This window comes from Molothrus ater, chromosome 5 (genome assembly GCF_012460135.2).
Source record: "Molothrus ater isolate BHLD 08-10-18 breed brown headed cowbird chromosome 5, BPBGC_Mater_1.1, whole genome shotgun sequence".
Classification (NCBI taxonomy): domain Eukaryota; kingdom Metazoa; phylum Chordata; class Aves; order Passeriformes; family Icteridae; genus Molothrus; species Molothrus ater.
In genome coordinates this window covers 50,651,678-50,673,803 of record NC_050482.2, presented here as the reverse complement: position 1 = coordinate 50,673,803, position 22,126 = coordinate 50,651,678, and the positions used below count along the sequence as shown (strand labels likewise).

General features: G+C 54.9%; 2 protein-coding genes across 2 annotated transcripts; both read left to right on the top strand.

Moving 5' to 3' along the window:
- The first annotated feature begins 589 nt into the window (after positions 1–589).
- Positions 590–15,467, top strand: TRIOBP (TRIO and F-actin binding protein). Its single transcript, XM_036401620.2, has 14 exons — positions 590–780; positions 4,423–4,479; positions 4,827–4,895; positions 5,314–5,403; positions 7,039–7,148; positions 7,527–8,082; positions 8,676–8,786; positions 10,752–10,899; positions 11,399–11,510; positions 11,974–12,133; positions 12,464–12,577; positions 12,871–12,957; positions 13,827–13,984; positions 14,667–15,467. The coding sequence occupies exons 1-13, from the start codon at positions 775–777 to the stop codon at positions 13,980–13,982; spliced, it is 1,776 nt and encodes a 591-aa protein (XP_036257513.1). The 5' UTR covers positions 590–774; the 3' UTR covers positions 13,983–13,984; positions 14,667–15,467.
- Positions 15,468–20,871: 5,404 nt separating this feature from the next.
- Positions 20,872–21,832, top strand: LOC118698041 (histone H5). The gene has a single exon (XM_036401113.1). It carries the CDS (start codon positions 21,026–21,028, stop codon positions 21,665–21,667), a length of 642 nt encoding a protein of 213 aa, XP_036257006.1. The 5' UTR covers positions 20,872–21,025; the 3' UTR covers positions 21,668–21,832.
- Positions 21,833–22,126: the final 294 nt, after the last annotated feature.

The following is a 22,126-nucleotide window of genomic DNA, read 5'->3' as shown; positions in this document are numbered from 1 at the left end:
TCCCCTTTTCCTTTGAGACCCTCTCTAGCATTTTCCTTTCCCGAGGCCAGCTGGCATGGCTTTCCAGGGGCACTAGGAGTTTCCCCATGACCTCCTACCACCCCTGCCACGAGCCCAGAGACGTTCAGTTGGTTGGATAAAACCGAGCAGCCCCAGGATCCAAGGCGAGGACTCCATTGTGTGCACTGCTGAAAATCCCTGCCTTCGAAAAATCCCAGCCTGAGAGCAAATCCTGCCTGGATAAGGGCTGGGCTCCTGGCAGTCCCGTCCCGGGGCAGCAGCGGCTGAACCCGTCCCTCCCAGGGCTTCACCTTTCCCGGGCCATCGGGGCGGGAAAGGGACACAGCTCAGCCCCAGCATCGCCCCCGTCCCGTCCCCAGCGCCGGGGGCCACCGCCCCTTTCCGTGCGGACCGGCGGCCTCGCCCGCCCCGGCGGCTCCATTGGCTGCGGGCGGTCGGGGCGGCGGCGGCGGCTGCCATTGGCCTGCCCGGGTCCTCCCAGGAAGTTCTGGGGGGAGGAAAGAAAAGTTTTTTGGGGTGGTTTTCTTTTTTCCCCCTCCTTTCCTTTTCCTTTTCTTTTGAAAAAAAAAAAAAAAAAAAGAAAAGAAAAGAGAGAAGGAAAGCGGCGGGCGGGATCGCGGGGCGGGCGGCGGAGCGGGCATGGTGGGGCCGTGGGAGCCGCCCGGGCGCTGAAGCCGCCCCGCCGCCCTGGCTGCCAGCGCCCGGCCCCGCCGCGACCCCGGCCCCGGCCCCGCCGGCCGCGGCGCCCCCGCCATGACGGTGAGTCGGGACTCGGGGTTCGGGCTTGGCGGGCCGGGGTCGCGGGGACTCCTCCTCCGGAGCCCGGGGACAGCCCGGGGCTGGGAGGGGGCGGGGGACGCCGGCTGTCAGCCGCCGCCTCCGGGGGTCTCTGGAGCCGCAGTGCCTGGGGCACTCTGGCCCCCTGACTCGCGGATGGCGGTTCTTCCTTGGTTCCCTTCGCCATCCCCGCCGGGGTCCCCCCAGCTCCCCGTGGCCGCTTCGGCCCCGGTGGGCACCACCGCACCGCGATAAACGTGAGCGTGGACCGGGCTGAGGCCAGGCCAGCCCACCGCACCTTTGACCGCAGTCGGATGCGATATTGGTGTCCCCGCGGGCGTGGGGAGCTCCGGCTCCCCGTGGGAAGCAGATGCGGTTTGGGGCAGGGAGCATCCCACCCCTGGGGCGAGCTCTGCTTGGCACAGGCGGCTGCCGGCCGCCAGCGGGGTAATGGAGGTGACAGGCTGGGCTGTGCCCGCCGGCGCTTCGCACAGGGGCGGTGGGAAAGGGAGAGCCCGTCGTCCGCTGGCTCTTCTCGCTGCACGTGTAGATTCGGGAGCTGCATGTGTGCTCCAGGCTGGGAGTGATTTTGCTTTCACCCAGCTGAGCTGGAGCGGTTTTGCTTTGTGTTTTGGCCTGGGGCCCACGCCTTATGAAGTGGGTTCCCTTTTTAGAGGAGAGGAGACATTGTGTTTTCCGGGAGGCTTGAGAGCCCCTTGCACCATTTCCCGGAGGTGGGAGGAAACAGTGCCTCAGAACCTGCATTGCTGAGGATATTTTGGGAGAAGCAGGAGGCAAGGTGATGACAAAGGCTGGTGATGAAAGGACACACCTGACTATCCTGCTTGGACACTGAGCTTTCTCAGCCTCCCGCAGCCTCTTCTCCTCCACTTCTCCATCCTGGCGCCTCAGTACCACCCGGGAGCAATTCCTTTGCTCCCACCCTGTCCCTTTTCCTTCTTTGGTGTTTACATTCTTTGGATACTTACAGACTGTTATCACCTTCCCTGTAGCCCTTCTTCAACCAGAGCAGGCAGCTGCCGCTCCTTAACCTGCTGTTACAAGCCAGTCTTTCCAGAAATCACTTATGTCCCCAGCTACCTGAGACCCCCTCCAGTGCCTTTACCTGGCCAGCTGTGGGGCTGAAAGTAAAACTCTGATGGGTATGGATGCAACTGGGCAAAATCACTGCCACCACCTCCCAAGCCATCCACAGCCCCGAGCTGCAGGGCCGTGCATTTTGCTGGGGGTGCATCCTGCCACATCATTGCATCTCTGGCACCCGGATCTCTCCCAGCAGCTCGGCTTTCCTGGATGTTTCCTCCTCCCACTGCTGGGCCATTTCCTCTGGATGAGGGGTTCTATTTGAGCCCCACACTCTTCTCTGAGCTTTTTATGCTGAGGGAGGAAACTGGATTTGCTTGTGGGGAAGGGAAGAAAAGTGGCTTTTAGCACTTTGTGTATCGACTGAGGCCTCTACTTATGGTACTGACCCCGCTATGACAAGAATAGTTCCAAGACAATTCTATAGAGCTGCAGCTTCGAGTCTAAGGCTGGCAGGGAAAGCAGAAACCCTGTGCAGTTTGCCTGCTTGGGAAAAGCCCTCCAGGGGAATTTTCTGGCCCCAGCACTGCATTGAGGGCAGCAGTTTTGGCAGCACTTTGTGGCAGTTTTTCCAGCAGCATGCATCCTGTTAATATTAATTATTTTGGCACCTAATGCTTTGGGATTGTAAATCCTCAATAAGATGAGACCCAGCTGATCTGTAAAACAGCCCCACTGTCTTCCTATATTGTTTTTCTGCCTCCATGGAGCCTGCCCATCTCTCTCTCTCTTCTGTTGAGTGCACGTGTGTCCCAGGAGGGGGGTGGTTGTACTTTGATGTTTTGTCTCCTTTCCTTCCCTCTCACCACTCTGAATTCAGAGCTGAAGCTTAAGTCACCAGACTGGAAGGAATAACGGGAAAAAGGGTGGAGCTGCTGCCGCAGAGAAAGAATTAAATTTTGGGGTGCGTTCTCAGGGCAGCAGTGGAGCCACCACAAATCTGGGTTGATGGGGGCGCATTAATCCCCCTTGTCTCCTAGGTGCCAGCAGTGCCTGTCACCTCAGCAGGAGGTGAGGTTTGGGAGCCCCCCCATGTCTTTTTGCTCTGGTTTCCCTTCCTTCCTAGGGAGCCCAGGACTGCCGGATGCTTCTGGCCAGGCCTGAAGCTGAAGCAGGCGGTGACCTCCCCTTGGCAGGACTCCTTGCTCCTGCTTGAGCCAATAGCCAGAGCGCCAGGGTGGGCCGGCACATACTCTGCTCCTGCCGCCCCATAACCTTGGGTGTAACCCACGAGCAGCAGCTCAGGGAGATGAAAGCAGGGACAGGCTTGGCCTGACTGGACAGCCAGGGAGCTGGGCTTGTGGGGCAGCTGTGGCTGGCCACTGGGCTTGTTCAGGGCATGTGGAGAGGCCATCGGCTGCTGAGCCACCTCCTTCTCTCCAGCTCCATCTCAGCTGGTGGTTGTGACATGTGGGGACTGCTGGTGGCTTCCACAGGACTGGCAGGTCTGGTGCTGGACCTCTGGGAACTCCAGCTCTGGTACCATCACTTCTCCAACACTGTCCCTGCCTGCTTCGGCTGTCTGAGAAGGGGCAGGTTGGCAAACTGACTTCCATGGGAGAAGAGGCGTTGGACTGAATTCTTTGATGGTGCAACTTCCTGGGAGCTGGCAGGGGTGGGAGGAGGGACCAGCTCAAGCCTGTTTGGCTGAGGGCAAAGCTAGGGAGAGAGGTTCCCCTGAGTCAGCTCTCTGGTGCTCCACCTTGGGAAGAAGATAAACTGGTTGGGATGCTGCAGCAGCGACATGAGGTTAGGAGGAGGCAGAGAGTGCACAGAAACTTCTTTGTGGCACAGGGTAATCTGGGTGAAATTCTCTTCATCCTTATCTCCTGTAGCTGTGGCTGGGCAGAGGGCAGACTCTGTAGTGGGAGGGAGCAGGCAGAGCTGGGTAAGAGAAAAGCTCAGAATCTCAGAAAGGGTTGAACATTGGAGGGAGAGGGGAGAGGATCAGGCACTGACTTCATCTCTACCCTGGGGCACATCGTTTAAAGTCAACATGTTTTCACAGCTGTTGAATTGCCTCCTGTAGGTTTTTGGTGAGAGCTGAGCTACTATGTTTTTAATAAATGATTGGTGGTGAAGTTACCAGAGGGACGTAGCTCTGGGGCATGGACAGCCAGGGCTGGGACAAGGCGTGTCTGGTTCTTTGTGGCTTTGTCTCCATCTCTGAGGCAAGCCCCATTGGTGGTGGTGGAGCACTCCCTTCTGCCCACTCTCTTTGTCCTTGCCTCCCCCTCTATGAATAAATACCTCTGAGGCACCTTGTGGAAACCTCTTTGCTGCATATTTTCCTTTACTTTTTTTAAACCTCTTCCCTTATCTCCTGCTTCCTCTTACAGGACTGACTGCTGCTGAGAGCTATGCCCAGTTTTCTTTTGCCTTAGGGTTGCATAGCCCCAAGAGTTTCCTAAAAGGCTATTCCCATTTTTGTTCTGCCACAGGGTACTCACCTTCCACCCCTGGCACGGAAAACCCTTTTGTGGGTCACTCCAAGACAATAATTCTCTATTTTTTTTCCAGCCGGATCTTCTCAATTTCAAGAAGGGATGGATGTCAATCCTGGACGAGCCCGGAGAGGTAAGCCTCAGATGAGAGTCTTCCTCTTCCCCTATCCCCTGTTGCTGGAGAGCCCTGGTGAGCCAGCTGATTTCCTTCCTCCTTGTTTACTGAGATCTCCCCTGCTGGGAAAGGCAGTGGGAAACTTTTGGGAGGTGCCTTGCTCGGTGTGTGGACACAGAGGTTCATCGAGCACCTCTCTCCCAGCTGAGGGTCACGAGGGGGATCTGGGAGGGAGGAGGGGGAAGAGAAGGCCAAGAGGTCATAGTGCAGAGCGTCCCTCCTTGTTCCTACACTTTCCCTGGTAACTGCCTATCCATTTCCCTCCTGTCTTTTCCCTTCCCTCCCCCTGCCCGACACGCCTGCAGTGGAAGAAACACTGGTTTGTGCTGACCGACTCGAGCCTGAGGTATTACCGGGACTCGAACGCAGAGGAGGTAAGCGTGGCCAGCCTTCACCAGCCCTTTCTTCCTTCCTGGCCAGGGGGCAGAGGAGCACAGCTCTGGTGTGACCAGGGACAAGCAACAACACCCTGTCCTCCTGAGGGATGGCTGAGGTGCCAAGCTGCCCTTTGCCAAGGGGTGATGAAGAGGACGAAGGCAGGGTGGCAAAGTCGGGGGGGGCTGTCAGTGGTGGGAGGTGGGGAGAAGGGCTGGTCCTGTGGCTGGGTACGTGGGATGCTCTCCATCCATGCTGCTGGCAGCCCTTGGGTTAGAAGAGGCCGTGCTGTGCTGGGGAACAGCCTGTTCCCAAAGAGCTGAGCCTGCCTCCCAGGGAACTGTGGGGTGAAGGCAGAGGTGGCCTTTTTCAAAGCTGCCTGTGCACTGATGTCCCAGCGGGTGGCTCTGCTTGCAGGCTGATGACCTTGATGGAGAAATCGACCTACGTTCCTGCACGGATGTGACGGAGTTCGCGGTGCAGCGCAACTACGGCTTCCAGATCCACGTGAGTGCCCGGCACCGCGCACGGAGCCACAGCACCCAGGGCCACGGGGGGATGTGTGCTCCCTGCCGGTGCCGAGATGCTGAGAGGCAATTCGTACAGATCCTGTGCCAGCTTGGTGGCCCAAGGTTGTTTTTTTGGCTCATGAGTGACAGTGCTCTGGGGCATCAGGGCTGCCTGCCTGCAAAGGAAGGAAGGAGGAGGAGGAGGCTTTGCAGGGCTGGCTGAAGGCTGTACTGGAGGCAGTCCAGGAGCCAAGCTAAATGCCAGGAGTGTCTGAGTGACATGTTGGCCAAGGCAACTTTTCCACAGCTGCAGGGGGGTGGTGAGCACTGCAGATCTCGATGTAACCTGGCTGACCATGCTCTGAGTGACAACCTGCATCCTGGATCCAGCCCCAGTACAGTTCTGTCCTTGGCTATTTGTTGTAGCAGCAGGAGGTGGCTGCTAAGGCAGCATGAGAAATTATATTTCTGTGGGTGTGCAGGGATGGGCACTTCATGGTCTGGGTTTCCCTGTGCCCTGCTGCTGTACACCCGTGCTGGCAGCTGACTCCTGGCACCTGAGCATCTATTGTACAAAGCCTCTGGAAGAGCTGGGAGTCTTCAGCCTGGAGAAAGGATCTTGTGTGTATCTCTCTGTCTAAAAATACCCGATGTGGGTTGGGCAAAAGAGAAGGAGCCAGACTTTTCTTAGTGGTCCCCAGTGACAGGACAAAAGGCAATGGACACCAGCTTGAACACAGGGGATTCCACCTCAAAATCTAAAGAACTTTTTTATCTGTGAGGAAGGTAAAACAGTGACCACAGAGACTGTGGAGATCTCCTTAGAAATATAAAACTCTTGCTGAATACAGGCTAAGACCAAGCTGCTGTAGCTGACCCTACTTGCAGGAGTGTTGGACTGCTTGGTCTGCGACTGGATTGCACCAGTGCATGTTTGGCCTGGTATAGTAGATATTTTTGCCCCTGACGAAAGAGGAAGAATGATGAGGAGGAGTCCATCTCATCAGAAGGTTAATTAATTACTTTATTATACTATATTATTCTATACTATATTACGCTATATTACATTGCATCTAAACTGAATCTGCCAAGCACTTAATTGCACTCCACTGCACTGAATCTCATGACTGTCAGCCGACAGTCCCGACACACACACTTGGATTCAATTGGTCAGCGAATCAAAACACTCACGCCAGGATCTAATTATCAATTCCTTTCAGGTAAACAATTTTCTACTTTGTATTCTACTTGTGAACAACACAGGAGTAGTAAATGAGATAAGAATTGTTTTTTTTTTTCTCTGAGGTTCAGAGAATGTGAAACTTAGAAATATTCTTGGGAAGAATTGTGCCTTGCTTTTCTCTGTGAAGAGAAATGTAACTACAGCCCAGTGTGCTAGCAAGGTTTCTTTTGCCTTTGCTTGGAGATGGTCTCATGAAGGATCCCCCTCAAACACCCTTCCCACCTCTCCTCTCTCATCCCTCCACCTGTCCCCGAGAGCCTGAGACAGAGGGTGGCCTTTCTAACAGCCCAGCACTGCTGTATGCGAGTGGCTGTGGGTCTCAGGGAGCAGGAGGGAGCTGCTGCACATCCACTGGGTGATGAGAGGGCCTCTGTCACCTCCCTGTTGCAGACAAAGGATGCCGTCTTCACCCTGTCAGCAATGACCTCTGGCATCCGGCGCAACTGGATCGAGGCCCTGAGGAAGAATGTGCGCCCAGTCAGTGCTCCAGATGTCACCAAGTAAGAGCTGCCCAGTGCTGCTTGTCCTCTTCTCCCTTGCTGTCGCTCTGCTTCTTCTGGAAGTGGTTTGGTTACATCAGCCAGTGACAGGGGTTGAGAACCTGATGTCTCCCTTTCTAGTACCTGCTTTTTGCCTCACCACATAAGTTTAGATTGGTTTCTTCACCAGCCTAGCTGGAAGCAGGGTGGATCCTTGCTGCCCGGTGGAGAAATCCATTTCCCTGGGGATGGGTGCTACAGGCCCAGCTTTGCACTCAGGGTGGGGTTTTGTAAGGATGGGATGAGTGAGGGTCTGAGCCTTGAGCAGTTGGCAGTGCCTCTGCTGGCATCCTTTCCCACACGGTGCCTCTCCTTCACCAGTTCTTGCTCTGCTTCCAGGCTCCCTGACTGTGACAAGGAGAACTTCCGGAACTGCGTTCCCCAGAAAGGCTCACTCCGGACGGAAGAGCAGCAGCGGCCGGGCTCGGGCTCCGAGGGGAACTCCAAGGGCAGTCACTGGAAGGCGGATGGGCAGCGCCATGCCTTTGACTATGTGGAGCTGTCTCCCTTGCCACAAGAGCCTGGAAGTCAGGGGTCCCTGCAGAGGACGAAAGGGAGCTTGAAGATCTCGGAGCGAGCTCCCAGGTATGAGGAGCTGGAGCGGGATCTGGCCATCCGTTCGGAGGAGAGGAGGAGGTGGTTTGAGAGCCCCGATGGCAGGGTCCCCAACAACGATGGCCCTGCAGGAGACCCTGCCCGCAGGGCTGGGGAGCAGGACCTCCCTACCCCTCCGCTTTCGGAGGAACAACGGATTCGTCTGAGTGAGGAGATAGAGAAGAAGTGGCTGGAGCTGGAGCACCTGCCCTTGAAGGACTTGCGGCGGGTGCCCTTGACAACACTGCTGAACCAGAGCAAGGGGGGCCAGGGAGACACCAATGAGGCGCTGAAAAAGGAGGTAAGAGCATCCCTCCTCTCTGAAATCTCTGGGATTCTGGTGGCCCCTAATGTGGTACTTGGCTACAGGAGGCTCTGCAGAAGAGCCTCCTGCAGAGGTGCAGGGAGATGTTTGTTCTTTCTGGCTCCTCGAGTGCATGGAAGCTTTTGGAACCTGGTAATGCAAGGCTAGAGGCCAGCTCTCAAGACACCCAGAACATGTTTTAGTCCAGGATAATTTATTTGGTGGCACTACTTGTGTGGAATCTATGCTTCCTGGGAGTACATTCACAGCCTTTCTTCTCTGGCTATTCCCAAGCCTTCAAGCTCTTCACCTGCCAGCCTTTGAAAGGAGCCATGCTGTGGTGGTTTCCTCCAGCATGGATCCACCTCTGAAAACTGGGATGTCTCCTCCCTTCCTTACGGGCACTAACCAGGCTGGGGCTAGCTTTGCCAGCGTGGTCTCTTGGCAGGCTGCTGGGGAAGCAGAGGCCTCCACTGACCGTGTGTTGTCTTCCCCATCCCTAAGCCCAGGGTTTGGATGTGGCACATTGGTCAGGCCATGGCACTTTTCCACCCTTGGCTGAACATCTTTCTCTGTCCTCCCTGGCACAGATCCAGTCACTGCGGGCACAGCTGGAGTCCTGCCGGGCCAGAAACGAGAGCCTTCAGGAGGCAGCAAAATCCCAGGGGGACAGCCATGTGCCCCGAGGCTACATCTCACAGGTGAGCAGAGTGCCAGACCCAGGGCTTGGGGGGTCACTCCCAGTACCAAACTGGGAAATTCTGGCACACAGCTTACTGCCGAGCAGGTATCGCTAATCATTGGGTTGCCATGGTGACCCTAACCAGGCCCATTTGTAATCAATGTTAATTACATAAAGGCTGGTGCATGTTGCCTGGCCTTAAAGGGGCCAGGGTTATAAAGGGAGAGAAGGATAATTTGGGGAGAGGTGCAGGATCTGTGTCCCTCTTTGCGTGTGAGCACAATGCTGTCCTGGGCCATGGGGGTGAGCCATCCCCCAGCTCAGGAGTGGGTCAGCAGCTTCCTGCTGAGCCTCTGGTGGTTGGTGCTCACCACATGTGGTTCTTGCTAACTGGGGCTCCCACGTGTCTCATTAAAAGCAGTCAGTCAGTCAGTCCCTGGGGACAGCCTGAGCCCTGAAGGTCACTTTGACAGCACAGCCCATTCGTTTGCTGGGACAGCACGTGGGAGAGCCAGCAAAGCAGAATTTTTTCATGCTTCATCCTCTCACTTCTCTTTGTTTATTTATTTTCCCCTCTCATGGACTGATCCAAAGCAAGCAGGGTCACATCCCGCAGGGATTTCCTGTGTGGAGGCTGCTGTTTGACCGTAGAGTGGGATTTTCAGGATGGGCCTTATGTGTTGGAAGATACTGGGGCAGAGGGGATTGGCAGGGCAGGAAATTGGGGCTGGTGAAGTCTGTTCCAGAGGGTTGGCTGTACCTAGCAGAGATAAAGAAACCCAGAAGCCTTGTAGCACCCAGCCCAAACAGCCCTTACCAGTCTCTGTGTTATCATGATTTAATATTTACAGCTTACAGGCCTCTTTATGGTCAAAAAAAAAGAGCAAAAGCAGTGGGGAGGAACTTCCTTATCTTCCTAATAACTTGGCTCAAAAAGCCAGCATTTCACATCTGAGGCCAAACTTGGCATTTCCCCAAAGGATTCTCTCTCTCTGTCTGCCAAGGGTTGCAGCTGGTCCCTGCATAGATCACCAAATTATTCCTCACCTTTTCCTCTGTTGTTCTGTGAAGCTTCCTAGCTTCCCTCATCACAGTAGAGAGGAGTAGCCAGGAAGGGTTTGCATTCACACAACATGTTCCAGTGTCTTTTGTATGAGCCTTAGTCCTCAGTGGGGAAGTAATGGGATGGCAAGGAGCTGTTGGGGGATGTGATGACATCTTAGTTCTCTGCTGATGTCCTTGAGGCCCAGGCTATTAATCATCATGGCACAGTTTGTTGGTGAACAAACCCTTCCTGAGAGGCTCAGGGAGACATTGCCAGCATCTCGAGGGGGAGTGAAGGCATAGTGCCAAGGTGGGAACCCCTTTGCTTTGCTTTAATCTGAGTTAATCATAGCACTCAGCATAGAAAGGACCATCCCCTTGGTCTCAGAGCCATCAGAAAGGAGGGAGAGCTGTGTGAGGAGGATTCCTAACCACTAGGCTGTGGGGAAGGCTCTTTGGCAGCCTCCATCATGTCACAGGGTAGTGCAGGGTGTCACTTTTCAGGAGAGGAGGCTCGGTTTTCATTGATTCCAGGGGATGTGCTTCATTTAAAAGGCAGATACTGAGATGCAGTTCCCACTGTTGATCTCTTCCAGCCAGGCAGTGCAGCCTGGTGCACTGGGTTGGGACTCTGGTGTCAGGCATGTTATACCCAGCTCCTGGACCAAGAGGGATGTTCCTGTCTTGCTGCATTAATTTTAAGAGCTAGAGGAACATTCTTCCTCTATAAAGCACAAAGGGGTGTTGCAAGATGTGTGTCCCTGTAAAATGGTTGTGTTCATGATTAAAGTGCCACCTCACTTTCAGAAGGGAAAGACCCTCCTGGGAAGTAGTCTCACTTCTTTCAGAATGTCCCTGGACTTGCAGCCGGGTGCCTGTCCTTGCCCAAGCCCTTCCTCCTTCTCTCCTGGTCTCTCACCTCCTTTCCTCCTCTCACCAGGAGGCCTGTGAGCGCAGCCTGGCTGAGATGGAGTCATCCCACCAGCAAGTGATGGAGGAGCTGCAGAGGCACCACCAGCGGGAGCTGGAGCGGCTGCGGCAGGAGAAGGAGCGGCTCCTGGCAGAGGAGGCAGCAGCAACAGCAGCAGGTAGGAGCAGACACCAAGCTGTGCCTCTGCTCAGCTGGGTCCCTCCTGCCTCTCCCCAAATGCCTTTTGCCAGAAGCCAGACATCCCAGTCATCTGGAGCCACGCTGCTGGCTGTACTGGTGTGAGGCTGGCGCTCCTTGGAGCAAGAGCTTTGGTGCTTCTTGCTCCTGTGGCACTGGTGGAGATGGGGTGGTAAAGATCCTGAAGGAAGTGGGGTCATGCCTCTGGATGGGTGGGAGGAGACCAGAACTTTATTGTAGATGGGCAAGGCAGAAGTAGTAGAGAGCTCCCAGAGTGCCCTGTGTTAGTCCTCTTGGCAGCATGATTATCCTGGAGTGTGGAGATGGTGAGGAATACCCTGAGGGAAGAAGGGAAGAGGAGGAATCTGCAGAGACGGATCTGGGAACCTGCAGTGGAGAGAGCTTAGCCAGTTCTCCAGTGTGTTTTCCATGAGAGTGGCACAGCCTGATCCCCCATTTCTCACTGTCCCCCTCTGCAGCCATTGAGGCACTGAAGAAAGCCCACCGGGAGGAAATGAATAAGGAGCTGGGCAGGACACGGAGCTTCCAGCAATGTAGCTCGCTCCCAGAAGCCCTCCAGAAGCAGCACCAGTAAGAAAGCATCTCTACCTCACTCCCCTTGGCCAATGATGCCGCCTTGTGCCGCTGTCGCCACACTCCATCTGCAGCTCTAGTCCTGAGCTTTTCCTCCTGCCACTTCCCCAGCTCCCTCCTCAGAGCTAGTGGCTCCCAGGGCTGCTGCAGCTGTAGGGAAGGGAAGTTTGTCCCCTGCTTGGCTCTTTTCCCTATAGCACCTCCCTCATACCTATAGTTATTTCCCCTCTACTTTCTTTATGGAAAGCTCCTCCATTTCTTCTGCATGGCTTGGAGCTCCAAGAAGCACCACGCTCATGTGCAGGAGTGTGGGAACTGAAGCTCGGGTTCACAGCGAACATTGTCTTGTGCTAATGACTGATGTGGGCAGAGGCTGGCCATGGCAGGGGGGAAGGCAGTGCCAGGGGCCAGGAGCTGGCAAGGGGTTTGGGGCAGCAATGAGCTGGTGCCTCTTTGGCAGGTTGGACGTGGAGTCGCTGAAGCGGGAACTGCAGGTGCTCTCTGAGCAGTATTCCCAAAAGTGCCTGGAAATTGGGGAGCTCACCCAGAAGGCAGAAGAGCGGGAGCAGATATTGGAGCGCTGTCAGCAGGAGGGGAAGGACCTCCTCCAGAAAAATCAGGCAAGAGAAGGGCTTTCCTGCCAGCAGAGAGGAGCATCGGAAATGTTCCTCCTTCACACAGCACAGCCCCTCTGTTAAAACTCCCCTATTTGTTCATATTTCTTCCCTTCTGAGATTTTATCATCAGAAATAAAAGGATTAGGAGTTAGAGGCCATCTTAACTGTGGTGTTAAATATGGCGAGTGTACTCTGCTGGATGTAGATGCTGACAGTGCCTGTGGTTACAACATGGTCTCCAGGCTGAACAAGGGCTGCCATGGGGATGGAATGGTCAGGACAGTGAGAGCTCTGTGCCACGGCTACTCTGACATCTTTTGGCTTTGCCTGCAGGAGCTGCAGACGCGCCTCTCGGATGAGATCGGAAAGCTGCGAAGCTTTATTTCATCGCGGGGCTCTGGGGACCGCGCCTCGCACAACAACGAGCGCAGCTCCTGCGAGCTGGAGGTACGGGATCCCCCTGGCTGCCCCCTGCCTCCATCCCCGCCTGTCCCGGGGCTCTTCTCCTCCTGATGGCTTTGGCTTGGAGCAAGTGGGAGGGGGTGACGGACAGAGCGGTGCAGGAAGCAGATCATGAGGCTCCCCTCTGCTGCTCTCTCCGGCTGCTTGCGCTGTTTCCTGCCCCAGCCCTTCTAGCCCTTCCTTCCTTCCCCACCGCTGCGCTTGCGCCAGGGCCTGCTGGCCTTTCCGAGGCGGTGGCTCTTGAGTCACCTCTGGTTCCTCTCCCCCTCTCTGCCCAGGTGCTGCTGCGGGTGAAGGAGAATGAGCTCCAGTACGTCAAGAAGGAGGTGCAGTGCCTCCGGGAGGAGCTGCAGATGATGCAAAAGGTCAGTGTTTTCCGGGAGCAATTGGGAAAGAGCAGGAGAGGGAAGGCAGGGAAGCAGCAGGGCTGCATATCAGCGGGCTCAGGCTGGGTTTGATGAGACAAACTCTCCTGTTGCCTGTGCTGCTTGTTCTTGCTGACTGCAGAGCACAGAGCAGCTCCAACAGCACGGACTGGCATAGGCTGACCGTGTACAAGGGAAGAGTCACAGAGCTGCTGGTTTTCCCAGGTGTATGCACACATGAGCACGGACAAGACAGGAGGCTGCTTTCTGCAACTGGGAAACCTGGATGAAGGCTGCCTGGCATTCTGCTTCCCCTAGTTGTCCCCTCTCTCAGTGGATGGGTTTCCTTGGGCACTGTTTCTGGGTGTGCTGCTCCCTCCACTGGCAGCAGCTCCTTCAGAGGAATTTTCAAATGCTCCTGCCAGAGGGGAACCTGAAAGAGGCTTTGGACTTCAGTTTATAAACTCCAGGAGTTTATAACTTACTCACATAAGTTTTTGGCCATATAAGCAGCTGCACCCACCTCTCTCAGTGGTCTGCATTCCTGGTGGGGCTATGTTTCCCATGTGGCTGCCCCACACGCACACAAGCTGTGTTAAAGCCCACATTACCTCCTCAACCTGGTGCTGTACATCCCTGCTGCTGTGGGACCAGCGTCTCTGCGTTCTTCCCTGGCCTGGTGTTTGCAAAGTGGTTCCTCCATGCTCCACTTCTGAATGGTTTTTGCCTGGCCCAAATTGGGATGGGCTTCAAATCCGGAGCTAGCTCTCCCTTCCTCACCTGCTGGCTCTTCTGCTGGGCTCACCTTGCTGCCACCCTCCCTAAAATCAGCCCTGCAACCTGCCTGACCCCTCTCCCTCCCCTGGCAGGACAAGAGATTTGCCTCAGGGAAATACCAAGACGTGTATGCAGAGCTGAATCACATTAAGGTGCGCTCGGAGCGAGAGATCGAGCAGCTGAAGGAGCACCTGCGCCTGGCCATGGCGGCTCTGCAGGAGAAGGAGTCACTGTGCAACAGCAAGTAATGGTGAGCCTGGGCATGCTGTGGGGGCAGGTGGCTGAGACAGGCTGCTGCAGGGACATGGAAACTGCCAGTTTCTCCTGCTCCACTCCGTTTTGAAACCTTAGGCTTAAACTCATCCTTCTCTTCTTCTCATGTCCTCTTGGCCTGCACTGCTGGCCCTCCTGCTGCCCCTGATGTTCTCCCGAGGGCTCCAGCCCCCTTTTCATGGTGCTCTTGATGCAGCCAGCACCAATCACTCCTCAGCCAGGCTGCTTGTGGGAGCCAGGCAAATGCTGGCCTTCGCCCCGTGGCTTGGGTGACAGCGTGGGTGGTTACACATTCCCTGTGTAGGCAGTGTTTCTGCTCCCTTCACCTTTGAAGTGGTTTCCCTATCGCAGCACGATAATTTTAGCTCTGCATCAAAGCAGGCCCGACTAGACCCAGCCCTTCTCCCACACTCACCTGCAGGCATCTCTGTCACAGATGGGGGGAGCAGGGGGACAGGAATGAGGGCATCCTGTGTCCAGAGTGCTGCTTCCTGCTTGTATTGGGCTCACCCTGCTCCCCCAGCGCTTGCTGATGGGTGCTGAGATGAGTGGGGGTGCAGCAGGACACCAGACAGCCACCTCCCCAGGGAGCTGAAGGGATGGCATTTCTGCACTCACTGGACTCTTTCTAAACCATGTCTGGTTTTGTCTCTCTCTAGGTCTGCTCTACATTCGTTATCTGTTCTTGTTTTGTATTTGCTCCATTCCTCACCTGTGGGGAGAGGGAGGTGGAATCCCTATCCATTGCCACCTTGGTGAGGAATCCCACACACCCCCAACCTCCTCACTCCCCTCCCAAAGCTTTTTTGATGAACCCTTTTTGCCTGCATACCTGAGCACGTTGTTTGGACTGGCTCCTTACATGCACCTTCCTCAGGATTTTATATGTGAAAATTATATTTTATAGAGGAATTTTTTTCCCCATGGAAAGGAGGGGAAGAGGAGGAGGAAAACTTTTACTACATCACCAGCATTTTTCTAACCAGAAAAAGAGAACCTGGTTTTTCCCCCTTTCCTAGCTCCATTTCCCCTGGCCACACACAGCCACCTTTGGCACATATTCCCTCTCTTCCAAATGTCTCCACGGTCCCCCTGGGATGTAGGGCAAGGACCGTGCTCCCCCTCCCCGTGCCACCCCCGGGACCTGCGGAGAAGACACGCAAGCCATAGGGGGAGCCGCTGGGGCTGTCTGCCGTGGGTGTGCTTGCCCGAGGCGGCTGAAAGAGGACACCTTGGCAAGAATCCACATGACCGAGCTCTCTCTCCGTGGCTGCCCTTTTGGCTCCTGCAAGAACCTGCATTGGCAGGAGCCCAGAGCCACGGGGCTTCTCCTTTCTGGGGAAGAGGAGCTGTGAGGCTGCTACTGCACCCGCCCGAGCCAACCTCCCCAGGGTGACAGCTGCTGCTGCTCCGCTGTGCCCTTCAACTTTTAACTTAATAAAATCTTCCCCTTTCGCTGAGAAAAATGTGTTCCTTGAGAAGTCTTGCCATGTGCCCCTAATCCAGTGGAGAAGGCTGTGTGTGTGTGTGTGTGTGTGTGTGTAATTTTCTTTGAGGTTTTAGTGTATAGTGACCAGTTGCTTCCTTTCTTCAGGATTTGGTGAGGGAAAGCAACAGGAGCACCCCTGGCCAGAGAGTGAGAGGAGCCTTGCAGTGCTGTTTTCCAGCAGTTTGCCCCACCTTTGGATTTGAAGGAGAAAATAATGTGCTTCACTGCACTGCTCCCAAAATTCCACATGGACCCTGAGCCTCATGGAGTAAGAGCTAAGCCTGGGCTGCATTAGTAAATCCAGTATTTGAAGGCTACATCGCACTGCAAATTGCTGGCAGAGTGAACAGTATATAGAGATCCTGGGGAGATGACAGAGATCATTAATGCTTTCCTCCTCCTGTTTTTTGTGTGAAGCATGTTGCTTTTATGTCAGGATGGAGGATCTGGTGACTGCTACTTATTCAGCCCCATCCCAATATAAATAGGAGCTGTTGTTCTACAAAGAGATCTAATTGTGGTCACATGCTGGGGCTGGAGATGGCATCTGATGAAGGAAAGACAAAAGGGGTCAGGAAGGATTCTTGGATGGAGGTGACGTGTATGTGTTGGCTGAGAGACTGGAGTACTGTGAGACCTGGGGATGGAAGCAGGGTGTAAGAATGCAGTGGCAGCTGAAATGAGGAGTATTAGGGTGGCACTCTTTTGCTCTTTTGCCATGGTATTGGCATCTCCTAGGGCAAGAGGGTGCAGGCCTGCCCTTCCCTTGGGAAGGGCTGCAGGGACTACTTTCCCTAGGAAAGGCAGATCACTTTGTTAGTCACAAATTCTGGTAAAATTGGGTTGCAGATTTTAGTCACGTGCACAAGGCCCTTGGGCAACCCAGTGGATGGTGCAAGAGTCCAAGCAATGAGCTCAGCTCCCTACTACGCCTGTCAAGCACCAGGGCTTGCTGTTGATGGTTTTTGGCTTCCTGCCTCTGGCCTAGAAACCCTTCTGTCCCTGTGCTGCGCAAGGTCCAGGCTTTTCCCTCTGCATCCCAGCAGGACATGGCCATTTGTCATCGAGTTTGGAAAGGGGCGAGCATTTGGGGGATTTGTCCATGGGATGGCAAGAGGTGAAAGAACAGCTCAGGGCAGCTGTTTTCAGGCTGCAGAGCTTGGTCTTGCCATGGGGATTTATAGTAGCCAAAAGAGGAGGAGAAAAAAGGGTTCAGGACACAGTGTGTTTTTTAGAAAAAATAACCACTCAAACAGCAGTCTGCGTAGTTGTACCTACTCCTGGGGGAAGAAACTCCCAGAAGTGGGGACTGGGGGTAAGCAGAGTAAGCAAGGGGTGAACTGCACACTGGTCTTTTCACAGTGCTCAGCAGCCTGCTCACCCCTCTCTTCCCCGAAGAGTTTGGTATCTTGTGTTTGGGTTGGTTTGTTGGGGTGGTGTGTTGTTTTTTTCTGCCTTTCAGATGAGGGCTGCTCAGCCCGATAAGCGCGTGGCGCAAGCACAGGCGAAATGTGCGTGCCCCTGACATGTGGTGGAGCTGCCCCTCCTTGAGGCTCTGTGGCTGCAGATCAGCCCCAGCAGGGCAGAGCCATCCCCACATCCTGGGGCGACGGGGGACGCGCCTCCGAAATTGGCGCGGCGCTAATCGGGCAGAGCCTGTGTCGCCTGCGTCGGGGCGATATGCTCACCCGGCGTCTCCACGTCCTTATCTCCTGGGAGCAGGCAGCCTGGGCACGGGAAGAGTGGCCAGGAGAGGAGATGACCAACATGCCCGCGGGTGACAGGCGTGATGGCTGGCAGGGCCCAAAAACATCCCAAAGCGATGGCTGTGCCCCTTCCGCTTGCTTGCAGTCGGGCTGTGAGGAACATCCCAGCCTCGAGCACAGGGAAAACCCACAGCTGTGCAGCACCGTGGTGGTATGAGAGCCAGCACCCCAGCTCACATAGAGAGCTTGGCCTTAAAAAACAGCCCATAAATCTTTTAAAACAGTAATCAGTTCAGCAGGCAGGGGTGATGCCCCTTTGCCATTTATTTGTATCCTTCAAGCCTGCTCTGCCCCTAGCAGTGGCCAGGCTGAGTGGCTTCATGCTGAGCTGACCACACTGCATTGCACACTGGGGGCTCAGAGCTGAAACTCTTATGAGCACAGCTGGAACTTCAGCTAGATTCCCTGTTTTGCTCTTAAAAAAGCACAGAATCACTTGGATCTGACTACCACCAAGACCAAGTTCCACCACTGGGGATTTTGAGTCTCTCTCTGAAATGGAAACTGGGTAAAGTGAAATGTTATCTCTGACATTAATTGCCAGAAGTGCCCTGGTGCTCCCAAAAGCCTATGAACAGCTGTCCTGCCCCTACAAGGCAGGGGCTGTTACCCCATGGATCTGTAGCACAGCCATAGTGGACACGGTTTGACCATTTAAGACGAAATCTGCAGCTGGAAATATGTAAATCCCCATGGGGTCTGGTTGAACTCAGTGCAGGCAGGGAGGAGAAGGTAAACAGGATTACAGGGAGGATTCTTCTGCCAGACTCTGTCCTCTGGGATTTGTTGGAGATGTGGGATTTCCCAATTTCTGCAGAATAATGCCAGAAAGGGAAGGCTTGGGAGGCTTGGAGTGGCTGGGTAACAACTCCTGAGGAGAAAAGTGGATGCACGGAGTAACCCACCCCATCCTGGGCATGGTGGCAGGTACCTGTGGCCAACAATACAGGCATGAACCCAAGATGGCCTTGGTGGCATGGGTGCCTATGGGAAAAACTCTTCCTTCTGGATGAGCCCCCTGTGCTGCCTTGCAGTGGGGTGCCAAAAGCACTGGATCCACTTCCCAGAGGCATCAGGGCTTGCATTGCTTGGCATCTGCCCTCCACCTCCAAGCCTGACATCCTGCCAGGGGACTGGAAAACCCTCTCATCCTCTCAGTCCTGACCAGTTCATGTTAAATATGCATTGTCAAAACAGTGCAAAGTTCAAGGGGTGCATTCCAGTATCAGCTGGGGTGCTTGGGGGTTTGCCTTGACCAGGTTACCTCCATGTGCAAAGCCAGCAGCAGCCTGATGAGCTGTGACCCCCTGTGTGCCTTCCCTCCAGTGAGTTGCCTGGGGGCACGGGATCTTCCCTAGTTTGACTGACTGAAAATAGGGATCTAGAGAGTACGAAAGAGCCAGAACCTCCATGCACAGGGGAGAGCATGTTTGTTTGCCAGCAGCGGCACCCGCCGGAGGAGGACGAGCAGCCCGGATCAGCAGCAGGAGCTGCCCAGGTGAGCCAGTGAGATTAGACCCCTAAGGTGGCCAAAGTTAGGTAAAGCATCTGCCCTGTCCCTCCCCATCCCTGCACTGGATTGATAATTGCTGCCTGGCTTTTAGGGCTGGAGGCTCTGCAGGCAGCCCGTGGTGCTGTGCCAACCCCAGGGGCCAGTTCCTAAAACCCCCCTAAACCTCCTGGTGTCCCCTCAGAGCCTGGCGCGGGCAAGCCACGCGCGACGGTTGCAAACTTGGATGCAAATAAAACCAGATGTGCCTTATCTGCGTGCCTGGGTTTGCCTACGTGCAGCAGCCAGCGCCCGCGGTTCATTCCCAGATAGGAAAAATGGCAGGTCCCTCGGACGGTCAAAGTGTTGCACAGAGGCCACCAGAGCTCCTGCGCTCCATAGGGGATGGAAAGCCATTTATTTATTACATCCTAAACAAAAACAAACCCCAAGGGAGGCAGGAGGGTGGTTATTCCTCTCCACAATTAGGAGCAGTTTGCTCCTAATTAAATCAAAAAGTTTGCAGGTGCTGAGAACCTTTCCCACTCCCCACATGGAATAGAGCATGTGAAGAAACTCCATCAGGGAGGAAGGCTCAAGGAGATGCACTTGGTCCTTCCATCTGTGGGAAAGCATCAGGGGCCTGAGTGTCTTCTGCCAGGCCAGGTCTTCACATCAACGATTCCTATTTCTGTTTAAATGTAGTGATGGGACAAGGGGGAATGGCTCTAAACTGAAAGAGGGCAAGTTTAGATTAGATATTAGGAAGAAATTCTTTACTGTGAGTGTGATGAGGCACTGCAACAGGTTGCCCAGAGAAGTTTGGATGCCTGAAAGTGTTTAAGGCCAGGCTTGATGGGGCTCTAAGCAAGTTGGTCTAGTGGAAGGTGTCCTTGCCCATGGCAGGGAAATTGGAACTGGATGATCTTTAAGGTCCCTTCCAACCCAAACAATCTATGATTCTATGATTCTGTTTCTATCATCTCAATTTCTACTATTTCTATTATTTCAATTTCTGTATTTATATTTGGATTTATGTATCTATATTGATGTTTTATTGATGCACACTTCTGTGTGTCCCTGGCTGGCGGTTTTCATGGTCCTGGACACCCAGGGCACTCAGAGGCTATTGAGAGGTGCTCACTGTGTATTTTAATGATAAGCTGAAGCACGGGGAGGTTTGGCTCAACTCTGAGCCCAGCATGGCATGTTGGTGGGCACCAGGTGGCTACACCCACATGTTTTTAAAAAATAAGGGGAAAACATCATCTAAATCCTACAGGCAAGATGAAGATAGTGGCTATATTTAATCTCCCAGGAACAGCCGACCGCTCACCCAGCAGGGAAAGGATGTCTGGCTGATTGCCACTATGTCCCTGCTCTGTCCCTGCACTAAGGGCTGTGTGTGTCCCAAAACAAGGGGACAGCCTGTTATTTGTGACCCCTCACCATCCATGTGCAAGGGCTGAGCTGGTGTTCCTAAAGCACCTGGTGGAGGGCAAACGGGGCAGAAGAGGGAGTAGTGGCACTTGGCCATGTGGTATTGCTGCTGAGCTGACTTGTGCCCAGTGCTCCCCGTTTTCTCCTTGGTGCTGTGCCCAGTGTCTTCTCTAGTGTCCCTTCTTGCTCCCTTAATATGTTCCATAGTGTCTTTCCTTGTCCCCTGATATTTTTCCAGCACATCCCTTGTGTTGCCCCTAAATGTCCTGTGTCTGCCCTAAGTGTCCCTCTGCATCTCTTGATGTTGCTCTGAATATCCCTGACATACCAGTGTCTCCAGTGTCCCCCCCAGTGTCCTTCTTTGTCCCTACACGATATCCTTCCAAATGCACCTTGTACCTAAGTGCCCCACTAAATGTCCCTTACAAGTCCTCGCTGTTCGCTGTCCCCCGCTGATCCCGCCGGTGTCCCTCCTGGTCCCCACCACGTATTCCCCCAAATACTGTTATTTATTCCACAGTGTCCCCGCACTGTCCCTGCCGGTGGCTCGGGTCAGGGCGTGGCAGGGGACACGCGGGGACACGGGCGGCGGGCGCGGGGCAGTCCTCCCCGCGGTCCGCACCGCGGCTTTAAAGGGAGCCCGCGGCGGGCGCGGCCGCAGAGGCACCGGCGGGGGCACCGGCGGGGGCAGAGCGGCACCGGCTCTGCTGCGGCTTCGCGCACCCACCGCTCCCTTCCAGCCTCTCCCCGCCCCGGGGCGGGGGTCCCAGGCCGGGCGGGCCACGCTTCCAGCCGCGAGGGCTTAGCGGGGCATCGCGGGACGAAGCACTCGCCATGAGCGACAGCCCGATCCCACTGCCACCGGCTCCGGCCACCAAGCCCAAGCGGGCCCGCTCAGCGCGGCGGCCGGCGGCCCACCCTGCGTACTCGGACATGATCAAGGCGGCCATCCGGGCCGACAAGAGCCGCGGTGGCGCATCCCGGCAGTCCATCCAGAAGTACGTGAAGAGCAACTACAAGGTGGGCCAGAACGCCGACGTTCAGATCAGGCTGGCCATTCGGCGCCTGCTGGCCACCGGAGTCCTCAAGCAGACCAAAGGAGTTGGTGCCTCCGGCTCTTTCCGCCTAGCCAAGCGGAAGAGGTCTCCGTCCAGGAAGAGGTCTCCGTCCAAGAAGAGGTCTCCTTCCAGGAAGAGGTCTCCTTCCAGGAAGAGGTCTCCTTCCAGGAAGAGGAAGAAGACAGCCAGGAGATCCACTTCTCCCCGGAAGCCGGCTAGGTCCCGGAAAGCCAGGTCCCCGGCCAAGAAGCCCAAGTCTGCCGCCAGGAAGGCCAGGAAGAAGTCAAGGAGCCCGAAGAAAGCCAAGAAGCCAAAGACTGTTAAGGCCAAATCCCTGAAGGCGTCCAAACCCAAGAAGGCAAGGCGGTCGAAATCCAGAGCCAAGTCCGGTGCCCGCAAGTCGCCCAAGAAGAAGTGAGAAGTCTAGAGGCATTTCGGTACTCTCCCTATTGGTTCTGTAAATAGCTGTTGCCTTTGTTCTTACTCCTTTCTCCTGCATTTTATAAAGAATTGCTCTATTCATGAATTGAAATAGCTGAAACAAGGCAGTTGATGAATGAAAAAAAACAATTTTAAAGTGTTACTGGTCTGGGTTTTTATTCTTCTATCTCAGAAATTTCTTGTGTGTGTGTCTGTTGGTTTTATTAATGCTGGACTGCTTGCTCTGCATTGGGAGTGATGGTGACTCTGTGTGCCTGTTGGGGTTGTGCAGGATTTCAATTCCTGGTCCTGCCCCAGCTCCTGGGGGGTTATGTGTTTGTTGGGGCTGGACAAAGAAATGGGCAGGGAAGCCAGAAAAAATGGCTGCGAAAGCCCTGGCCTTCCCCGGAGGAGGAAAAGAGGTCCCTGTTCCCTCATCCAATGCTGCAGATCCCCA

Coding starts and splice junctions, on each gene's coding strand:
- TRIOBP (XM_036401620.2), top strand. Junction 12,134..12,463: donor ACCTCCTCCAGAAAAATCAG/GCAAGAGAAGGG, acceptor CTTTGCCTGCAG/GAGCTGCAGACGCGCCTCTC. Junction 12,958..13,826: donor AGCTGCAGATGATGCAAAAG/GTCAGTGTTTTC, acceptor CTCCCCTGGCAG/GACAAGAGATTTGCCTCAGG.
- LOC118698041 (XM_036401113.1), top strand. CDS start 21,026: ATGAGCGACAGCCCGATCCCACTGCCACCGGCTCCGGCCACCAAGCCC.